This window comes from Mustela putorius, unplaced genomic scaffold, assembly GCF_011764305.1.
Source record: "Mustela putorius furo isolate JIRA1106 unplaced genomic scaffold, ASM1176430v1.1 tig00000460_pilon_pilon_pilon, whole genome shotgun sequence".
NCBI lineage: Eukaryota > Metazoa > Chordata > Mammalia > Carnivora > Mustelidae > Mustela > Mustela putorius.
In genome coordinates this window covers 15934648-15945610 of record NW_025421389.1, presented here as the reverse complement: position 1 = coordinate 15945610, position 10963 = coordinate 15934648, and the positions used below count along the sequence as shown (strand labels likewise).

At 39.1% G+C, this 10963-nt stretch overlaps 1 protein-coding gene across 1 annotated transcript; it reads right to left on the bottom strand.

Moving 5' to 3' along the window:
- Positions 1–767: 767 nt before the first annotated feature.
- LOC101683352 (olfactory receptor 8D1) lies at positions 768–1694 on the bottom strand. Its single transcript, XM_013054804.1, has one exon. The coding sequence runs from the start codon at positions 1692–1694 to the stop codon at positions 768–770; it is 927 nt and encodes a 308-aa protein (XP_012910258.1).
- Positions 1695–10963: the final 9269 nt, after the last annotated feature.

Here is a 10963-nt window from a genome sequence, read left to right as displayed (position 1 = left end):
TCCTGGGATCGAGCCCTGCATGGGGCTCTCTACTTGGCAGGGAGCCTGCTTCCTCCTCTGCCTCTCTGCCTACTTGTGATCTCTGTCAAATGAATAAACAAAATCTTTAAGAAAAAAAAAAGAAAAAATGGATGAAATTTTGATAGGGATTGCATTAAATGTGTAGATTGCTTTAGGTAGTATAGACATTTTCACAATATTTGTTCTTCCAATCCATGTTCATGGAACATTTTTCCATTTCTTTGTGTTTTCCTCAATTTCTTTCATGAGTACTTTATAGTTTTCTGAGCATGGATTCTTTGCTTCTCTTGTTAGGTTTATTCCTAGGTATCTTATGGTTTTGAGTGCAACTATAAATTGGATTGACTCCTTAATTTCTCTTTCTTCTGTCTTATTGTTGGTGTAGAGAAATGCAACTGATTTCTGTGCATTGATTTTATATCCTGACACTTTACTGAATTCCTGTACAAGTTCTAGCATATTTGGAGTGGAGTCTTTTGGGTTTTCCACATATAGTACCATATCATCTGCAAAGAGTGATAGTTTGACTTTTTCTTTGATTTGGATGCCTTTAATTTCTTTTTGTTGCTGATTGCTGAGGCTAGGACTTCTAGTACTATGTTGAATAGCAGTGGTGATAATGGACATCCCTTCCATGTGATAGGGAAATATTTTAAAAGTCCAGGTAGTATGCATATTACAAGAGAATAACAAGGAAAAATGAAGGTTTGTTGAACCTTCATTTCTCCTGCCTCCAAAAGTGAGGCTCATTTCCTCACCAAAACCTTCCTCAATGCTTTCTTTACATCCTTGTTTCTCAGACTGTATATTAAAGGATTCAGCATGGGGATCACTGCGGTGTAAAACACTGAGGACACCTTCTCCTGTTCCAGGGAGTTACTAGATGGGGGTTTGAAATACATGAAGGTGATAGAGCCAAAGAAGATCCCCACAGCCATGAGATGAGAGCTGCAAGTACCAAATGCTTTGGACCGGCCCTCTGAGGATTGGATGCGAAGGATGCTGTAGAAGATGAAGGCGTAGGAAATGAAGACAGCTAGGGTGGGCACCAAAGTGTTAAATCCCGCAATGATAAAAAGCAGAAGCTCATTGAGGTGTGTATTGGAGCAGGAAAGATGGAGGAGAGGAAGCACATCACAGAAGTAATGGCTGATGATGTGGGATCTGCAGAAAGACAGTTTCATCATGGCGCTTGTATGGGCCAAGGCAGAGAGAAAGCCCAGGATGAAGGCAACCAGCACGAGTAGTGAGCAGACCCAAGAGGACATGGTGACACTGTAAAGCAGTGGGCTGCAGATAGCCACGTAGCGATCATATGCCATCACGGTCAGGAGGTAACCCTCAGCCACTACAAAAACCACAAAGAAAAAGAGCTGTGCCATGCATTCAGAATAAAGGATCATATTCTTCTTCCCTAAGAAGTTCACCAGCATTTTGGGGGTAATGACAGAGGAGTAGCAGAGATCAATGAAAGACAAGCTGCTGAGGAAGTAGTACATGGGGGTGTGAAGCAAAGGGATTACCGCAATCAGGAGAATCAAGCCCAGGTTCCCCACCACTGTCACTATATAGATTCCCAGGAACAGGACGAAGAGAGGCAGCTGGAGCTCTGGTTTCTGTGTTAAACCCACTAACACAAAACTTGTTGCTGTGGAATGATTTCCTGCAACCATTTTTCTTGAGAGATCTCTGTGGAAATGGAAAAGAAGTATATATTAAAATGGATCTTTATTCTCTGTCTAAACAAAACCAGACTTGCAAGAGGAAAGTCAACAGGGACAAGGACTGAATCATAGCTCTCATTATCCCTGGTACTCCCTAAAGCACCATGTACTATTTTTATATTTGTATACACTTTCTCTTTTCCTTTGTTTCCCTCTTCCATTCATAGAGCCTTTAATTAACTTCTCCCCAGTTAACTTTCTATGTGGTTATATAATATTACACACACACACACACACACACACACATTTTGTCATTTGTCCAGAATATAGGATAATATTACACACAATTTATTTTTGCATCTTCCCTTCTTACTTAAAAAAACTTTTAGAATATTCCTCCAAGACAACTGATGAATATGAACAGTGATACAATATTCAGTGATGAAGATATATCACTAAATATTACATCATCTTTTTGACAACTGTTAGCTTTTTTCTGGATTAAAAAAAAAAAACTTGCTACTGAAATAAGTCAATCAGAGAAAGACAACTATCATATGTTCTCCTTGATATTAGGAAGTAGAGGTGGAATGTGGGGGGTTTGGAGGGTAGGAAAAGAATAAATGAAAGAAGATGGGATCGGGAGGGAGACAAACCATAAGAGACTCTTAATCTCACAAAACCAACTGACGGTTGCCAGGGGGCGGGGGGTAGGGAAAGGGTGGTGGGGTTATGGACACTGGGGAGGGTATGTGCTATGGTGAGTGCTGTGAAGTGTGTAAACCTGGTGATTCACAGACCTGTACCCTTGGGGCTAATAATACATTATATGTTAATTTAAAAAATTTAAAAATTAAAAAAACCTGCTACTCTCAAATACATTGTCATTTAAAAATGTACATACACATATACACACCAGTGTTTTATTTCCATGACATAATTTCCCAGGAGAGATCTTTATGGATCAAAGAGTTTATAAATCTTTACTTTATATAAATGGTACAACATTGATTTCCAGGAAACTATAATAATACACATTTTCAGTAGCAATACAGGAATACCCTTTTTCCTGCATTCCCACTAGCAATATGTATTACCTGTTTCTGCCAATGTGCTGAAAGTTACATGATGAGTCATTATTGCATTTGTCCTTTTTTATCTTCTAATGGATGTAAGCACATTTTCATAGGATACTGGCCCTTTGAACTTGTTCTGTAAATTGCTTATTGTGTTACTATTTTCTTCTTAAATTAATCTGTCTGTCCTCTGAATTCTAGTACTTTAAAAAATAAATTCTTATGAATTGATTTTATTTGTGGTATCATTGCTGTATACATTTTAAAATCTTTAAATAGCCACATATATTTGGTGTTTTTAATTTATAGATTCTAGATTCACAGTCTTGAGTAAAAATGAAAATTAGAGAAGTGAAATTTAGAGAACCTTAAGAGAAAGTGAAGTTCTAAGGGTAACTTGAGAATCTGCAGATGTGGAAGAGATTTACATAAGGTATAGGACGGTCAGAGTCTGGTTACATGCACAAAATCAGAAAGTATCTTTTTTTTTTTTTAATGAACATATAATGTATTTTTATCCCCGGGGTAGAGGTCTGTGAATTGCCAGGTTTACACACTTCACAGCACTCACCATAGCACATACCCTTCCCAATGTCCATAACCCCACCCCCCTCTCCCGACCCCTCTCCTCCCAGCAACCCTTAGTTTGTTTTGTGAGATTAAGAGTCATTTATGGTTTGTCTCTCTCCCTATCCCATCTTGTTTCATTTATTCTTTTACTACCTCCCAAATCCCCCATGTTGCATCTCCACTTCCTCATATCATGGAGATCATATGATAGTTGTCTTTCTCTGATTGACTTATTTCACTAAGCATGATACCCTCTAGTTCCATCCACATCATTGTAAATGGCAAGATTTCATTTCTTTTGATGGCTGCATAGTATTCCATTGTGTATATATACCACCTCTTCTTTATCCATTCATCTGTTGATGGACATCTAGGTTCTTTCCATAGTTTGGCTATTGTGGACATTGCTGCTATAGACATTCAGGTGCACGTGCCCCTTTGGATCACTACATTTGTATCTTTAGGGTAAATACCCAGTAGTGCAATTGCTGGGTCATAGGATAGTTCTATTTTCAACTTTTTAAGGAACCTCCATGCCGTTGAGAAAGTATCTTTTAATCCTCTGGTGAAACTATCAATAATATCACAGTGCTAAATCATTTTTTGAGGAACATGAAAAACAAATCTATGAACTTAAGTAAGGAATATTACTATGCTAATATTGTCCCTGGAACATAGTAGGCACTTCACTAAATGCAATTGTTTTTCCCAAAATAATCTGTTCAAAATATTACTCTATTGACTTCCCTCCCCAACATGAGGGCCACAAATTCTTTTTGGGGGGGTCAAAAAAGGAGTAGAGTCTTGGGTTACATGAGAATAAGCCATAGTCATCTAAGAGTCAAAGAATGTGAATGTTTCAATAACAAAAGTAGGGAAAGGGCCCAGGCTGATATTCAATAGTCATTCCTGAGCAGCAAAACACTGCAACTCGCTTAGAAGGCAAGACAGAAAATGACTCTCCTGAAATGCTCTGCTGTCACTTCTTCAAGGGGAATGAAATAGACTTCCTACTGACACCTACTGAGGATACATGTTTGAATTATGTTAAGACATTTATAATACCTAGATGAGATAGTCTACCTATAGACAAGGAGATCAGGGATGATAATGATTCTTCTTCTCTTCTTTCTTGATTGCATGTTGTTTCTAAGTGCCTTACATCTATTATCTTACTTAAGTCCTCAAAAGCCCTTGGCATAGTCAATTCTATTTTTATCCCTATTTTACAGATGAAGAAACTGTGGCACAGAGATTTTAGAAGTCACGTCAGAATTTAAATCTAGGATGTCTTGTGCCAGGGTCCATGTTCTTTTCCACCAAGCTCTTCTGTTTTTCCTTAAAGGATGGATTAAATCTATTATTAACATCTCTTGTCTTCTAACTCATTACAAAGCCCTAAGAGACAGACTGGAAGAAGATTTGGACTTTATGAGATGTTATAGATGGTTCAGATTTCAGAATGTTTCAAGGAAATGATAAATCTTGATGATGGGCAAGAAGAGGGGCATAGAGTTCGTGAGTTGTGAACAACAGGGGGATTCCACACACCCTGAAGTTGTTTAAAAAAGGCCTAATAGAGATCCAGTGCAAGCTTCTCGATCTCAGAATTTTACCTAACCACTAACTGTGGCTTGGAGGAAATATGGAAAGGAAAAAAAAAATTTTTTTGGCACTTGAGGAAACTTTACCTTATGGAATATTGAAAGTACTCAAGGGGTTCCTGGGTGGCTCAGTGGTTAAGACTCTGCCTTCAACTAGGGTCACAGTCTCAGGGTCCTGGGATTGAGCCCTGCATCAGGCTCTGTGCTCTCTGCGGGGAGCCTGCTTCTCCCTCTCTCTCTGCCTGCCTCTCTGCCTACTTGTGATCTCTCTCCCTGTCAAATAAATCTAATCTAAAAAAAGGAAAAAAGCAAAATGTAAAAAAAGAAAGTACTCCAAATTACTTAAAGAAGATTTTCCATAGCACCCTTAAAGGCGCACAGTGAGGTACTGTGTGTTCATAGCCTAGGGTAGCATTTCTCAGACAATGCTCACAATGATCTGTGAAGGAAAAGAACAAGTACAGCAACAACAAAAACCCAATAGCTGTGCTTCCATTTCCAGGTACGTCCATATGACTCTCTTGGAAGTCTGCTGTAAACATTTGTTCATGAAAGGCTGGGAATAGTGCAGCTAGAAAGAAACCTGTTCACCTTTGTGAACTCAGTACTTCTTATATTTATTTGATAACAAAAATTTTAAAAGAGCTTAAGGGGAGAGAACTTAGAGCCTGCTCAGTAAGACAATGAAAAAGCTTTCATATCAAAGGAGGCTTATTTCAAGGGCTGACCTCACTGCAACAGCTTTGCAACATAAGTGACTTTGCAAGTCATTTAACATAAATTTAACATAAATTTCAGAGTTACAATCTCAGAAGTGCGAATGATAATAACTCTTCAAAGAAATCTTGTGATAACTAAATTAATGAATTGAAAGTTTCATTATCTAAAAACACTAGGGGTACCTGTATGGTGCAGTTGATTGGGCAAACAACTCTTGGTTTTCGTTTAGGTCATAATCTCAGGGTTGTGAGACTGAGCCCTATGTTGAGCTCTATGCTCAGTGTGGAGTCTGATTCAGATGCTCTCTCTCCTTCTCCCACTATTCCTCCCCTTCATGCACACATTCTCTCTCAAATAAATAAATAAATATTTTTAAAAATAAGAACACCAATTGAAATGTAATTTTATTTTTTTTGAAATGTAATTTTAATTTTATTTTTTTTAATTTTTATTTATTTATTTGACAGAGATGACAAGCAGGCAGAGAGGCAGGCAGAGAGAGAAGGGGGAAGCAGGCTCCCTGCTGAGCAAAGAGCCCAATGTGGAGCTCGATCCCAGGATCCTGGAATCATGACCTGAGCTGAAGGCAGAGGCTTTAACCCACTAAGCCACCCAGGCGCCTCTGAAATGTAATTTTAAAAAAGAAATATATTCATTATAGAAAGGAATACAATATGAAGAGACAAAAATACACTGCCTTGGCATGAAGAAAAACACTGTGTGTTTCTTCTTCATCCTATATCTTTCACCTTGGTACAAATGATGAAAACTTTTTAAGCATTTGGGGTGGTTAGGTTTTAAAACATTTGTGTCTCTAGATTTGGAAATTTTGAGAGAGGTTGGAAGTGTTGAGCCATTTTTTGGGGGAGTTGGGGCATAGAAGGCTCTTTATCTCAAAGGGTGTAAAGCCCTTTGACAAGTGCTTCTGAAGCCAGGAGGAAACAGAACATTAACTGAGCAGACCAAACAGGCTCTTAGTCTAACTCTTACTGGTATGAGAATACTCCTTCAAGATAGAGGGGAGATAGGGATTTATGTTTAATATTCTATCCAAAATTAATACTCTACCTGCGATTGTATCTGCCCTAGTATCCATAACTCTAAAAGACTTATTATATAGGCTGGTGCATAAGAAGTTAAGGGAAATGAATAAATACATAAACAGGAAGCACTTCAGGGAAGCAAACCTTCAGAGTCATATGGAAAGACCAGTGACATTCTCTGCACAAGAGTTGGGTGAACTTATACTGGATAGAATTTCTGAAGGAGGTTGTGACCCAATTCATGAAGAAATGACAAGGCAACATGCACAGAAAAGGAGAAGGCAGGACATAACCAAGTAGAAAGAATAGTGTGGCAAGTGCTCCTGGTAAAGCCAAAACACTGCACATGGTTAGTGTTGCTGCTAATCACCAATCACCATTCTATTAGATGGAGTAGAATTCCAATAAATGAAATGACAATTAATGACACTTACCCGGTACTGAACAGAAATTGATGTTCTTAGGAATTGTTGACTTTGCTTATAGCACAGATTCTTCCTATAGCCAAGTAATAGCAAAGCCTCTTCTGTTGCCTAACATGCACATTTGTATGTCAATGTTTGAATTATTTGGTTGGCTTAAAAGTCAAAATTCAGCTGATAGAACTAATACTCCAGATCTTGAAGCAGATCATACCTAGTGTCTCCAATCTTAAAAGCCAGATTTGACATGCAAATCTTATTTGAGGTTTATTAAGCAAAGGGATATAATTAGGAATACTTAACTCCCCTGCACACATAGGTCCCCCAAGACCTACTGAGCATAGAGATTATTGGTGTGTTCAGTATATAATTAGCAAAAATGATATCATCCTCTTACTCCTCACCCCCATTGCTAATATTTCCCAAGAGTAGCAAATTCCCCAAGATTCTTATTTTATATTTTCACATTCCCAAGGGGATTCTGAAACACAAGAGACATTGGGTCAATGATTCGCAAAAGTCTGCTATCAGTTGTTGGCTCTTCACTACTATTTCATCAGTCAAAAAAGGGGGGGGGATAATGAAAAATAAATGTTTTTCTAAGGCTAAATTGATTCAATTTAGAGACAATCCTTTATTTTTTACTATTATATATCTATATATATAGATATAACACACACACATACACGAGACACAAAATTTACCATTTAAGTGTATAGTTCTGTGGCATTAAGTACATTGACATTGTTATGGATCATCATCCCCATCCATATCTAGAACTTTTTCAGCTCCATCCTCTGAAACTCTGTGCTTATTAAACAATAATTCCACAACCTCCCTCTCCCCAGCCCCTAGTAACCACTTTTCTACTTTCTGACTCTATGGGTTTGATTACCTTAAGTACTTGCATATGAGTGAAATCATACACTTCTCTTCTTGTGTTTGTCTTATTTCACTTAGCATAATGTCTTCAAGTTTCACCCAGGTTGTAGCAGGTGTCAGAATTTTTTTAAGGCTGAGTAATTTTCCATTGTATGTACATACCATTTTGTTTATCCTTTTATTCATCAATGGAACTTGGGTTGTTCCCACCTTTTGGCTCTTGTAAATAATGTTGCTATGAACATAGTACGTAAAATGTTCTTTTGATCAAAATAACTGTGTTACTTTGAGGAGGGCATTAAGACTCTTTGAGACTCAATTTCTCATCGATAAGGTAACAGGACTTAAATAAATTATTTTTCAGATTTCTTAGTGCTATAACTTAGGGCTCAATGTGTGGCTCATCCTAGGGTCCTGAGATCATCATCTGAGTTGAAGTCAGACACTTAATAGACTGACCCGCCCAGGTGCCCTGAAGTTTCAAACTCAGAAAAGTTTGAATCAGACTTGCAGATACCGTGAAGTTGTGAGAACAGTTAATTTAATGGATAAGAAAATCATGATTCACAAAAACATCTGGAAACTGGAGTGATCCAGTGAGATTAAAATATACATGGGTAATATAAGATTCAATACATCTAAAAAAAAATGAATAGAGTAGGGGGGGAGAAGATGGCGGAGAAGTAGGAGGAGGCGCCTTTTCAACTTGTACCCCAAAGTGAGCTGATTACCTATCAAAGAACTCCAATCACCAACGAAATCAGCCTGAGATCAGAATTATACCTGTCTGGATCTCTACAGGGGCAGAAGACACCAGTGGGCAGGTAAAGCGGGGTAGGACTGCGGACTGATATCAGAAGATAAACAAAAGGGGGAGGGAGCCACCAGAGGTGACCAGTTGGAAAATAATACCCCAATACGAGAGAGAGTGCCCTGCATCTGGGGACCAGCATTAACTTGGAGACTGGTTGAAAGCATTCCAAAAGGGCAAAGGATCGAGGGGGGTGGGAATTGTGAGAATGGGGATGGCTAGAGACAGGGGCTCCCCAGTCCCAGGAGCCTCCCCTGGCGCTGAGGCAGAGAGAGTGCAGCGGAGAAACCAGCTCTTGGTCCCTAAGCTGCCAGCATGCCCAAGAATGCGTGGGGTCCATTTCCTGTGAGGGGATGGGAGCCACGCCAGGCGGCAGAACGTGAGAGCCTTGCTATAGAGCCTGAGATACTCCCCTGAGAGAGGTATAAAGGCCCAGCTGGTGCCCTTTGATACGTGCCATTGTTTCAGAGCCTGCACCAAACTCTCCCCACAGAGAGGTGCTTGAAGGCCCAGCCTGGTGCTCTCTGACCTGCACCACGTTCTCAGAGCCTGAGATCCCCGCGTGAACCTCAGCCTCCCCTGAAATTGGTGCGCGCAAGCTGGGCACTCTTAGACCCAGAAAGACCAGGCACTCCCAGCCCAGGCCAGCAGGAAAATCTCAGTGTGCAATTGCTGCTTGGAACATCTCTGGTGGCCTGGAGCTGCCCAGACAGCTGCCACTGCCTTGGCTTTGAGTACAAGCAAAAGATTCTGTGTCCCCAGGGACTGCGACTTGGAACCTGCTCTGCCAGCGGCCAAGGGGGAACTTATTTAGGCTCTGCACCCAGACTGAGGCTTCTCTCTGAGAGGGAGATCAGGGTGTGGTTTGTTTTCCTCTAAAACTACAAAAACCATCAAAATCAGTCAAAGTGAGGGAAAAAAAAGTGAACAAACATAAAAACCGCCAGAGAACAAAAGCCTGAGGAAAAAAAAAAAAAACAACAACAGTTTCCTCAGCGCCCACCCCCTTAAGGGGGGCAGGAGGACTTAAGTCAGGGAAAATCATTGACTGGAAACCCACGTGGCAGGCCCCTCCCCCAGAAAACAAACCAAGAAAGAAAAAAAAAAGAGAGAGAAAAAAAAGGACTACAAGAGAACAACCACTACTACATAGGAAAACTTTTATTTTTCATTCATTCCCACTATTCTGGTTCAATTATATATATATATATATATATATATATATATATATATATATATATATATATGCAATTTTTTTAACCTAATAACCATCACAGCGAGCTGTCCAGTACATCAAACTCCATAATAACCTGAACTTTTTGATACATACACCTATGTTTTTCTTTTGCATTTCTATTTTTTGAATTCCTTCTTTTTTTTTTTAATTTTAGTTTAGTATAGTCTAGTTTATTCCTTTTTATTTTTATCTTCTAATATTCATATAGAGTTAAACTTCAAAGTAATCCCCTTTCTCCAATCAATACTACCCCTATAGGTAAACTAATTTTTAATCCCCCTTTATCGTAGGAAAGTTGAGTCCTTTAAAAGATATCAAGATACATCCAGGAAGAATCAAAACAACCTTCCTCGCACACAGTGAGAATTTATAACCACTCTCCAATCTTTTTCTTCCACCACTGTTTCTATGTTGTTGTGTTTATCCTGATAGTATATAAATCTTACACTTGGGGTTCTTTTTGACGAGGTTCTTCCTTTATTTGCATATATATATTTTTTTCTCTAGTCATATACTTTTATCAGTGTTTTTGTTTATCTACTTCATAAATCTTACCTTGGGGCCCATTTGGGCTGAACCTTCTCTTTCATCTTCCCTTTCTTTCCTGTCTCTCACTTTCTTTTTTTTCTTTTTCTTTTCGTTTGTCTCTCCTTTGGGTGGGGAATCCTGATTGCTCAGAAGTGTTCCAGGGTGCACCTTGACTGCACCACCGTTAATACATCCAGCTACATCTGTTCAGTCATCTCCCACCAAAATGACTAGGAGGAGGAATGCTCAACAGAAGAAAAATACAGAGGATGGGCCTTCTGCAACAGAGCTAACGGATATCAACATAGACAATATGTCGGAAAGAGAATTCAGGCTAAAAATTATCCAGGCAATAGCTAGGTTGGAGAAAGCCATGGATGACCAA

What these genes read in the sequence shown, in the direction of transcription:
- LOC101683352 (XM_013054804.1), bottom strand. Translation starts at nt 1,694, where the DNA reads ATGGTTGCAGGAAATCATTCCACAGCAACAAGTTTTGTGTTAGTGGGT.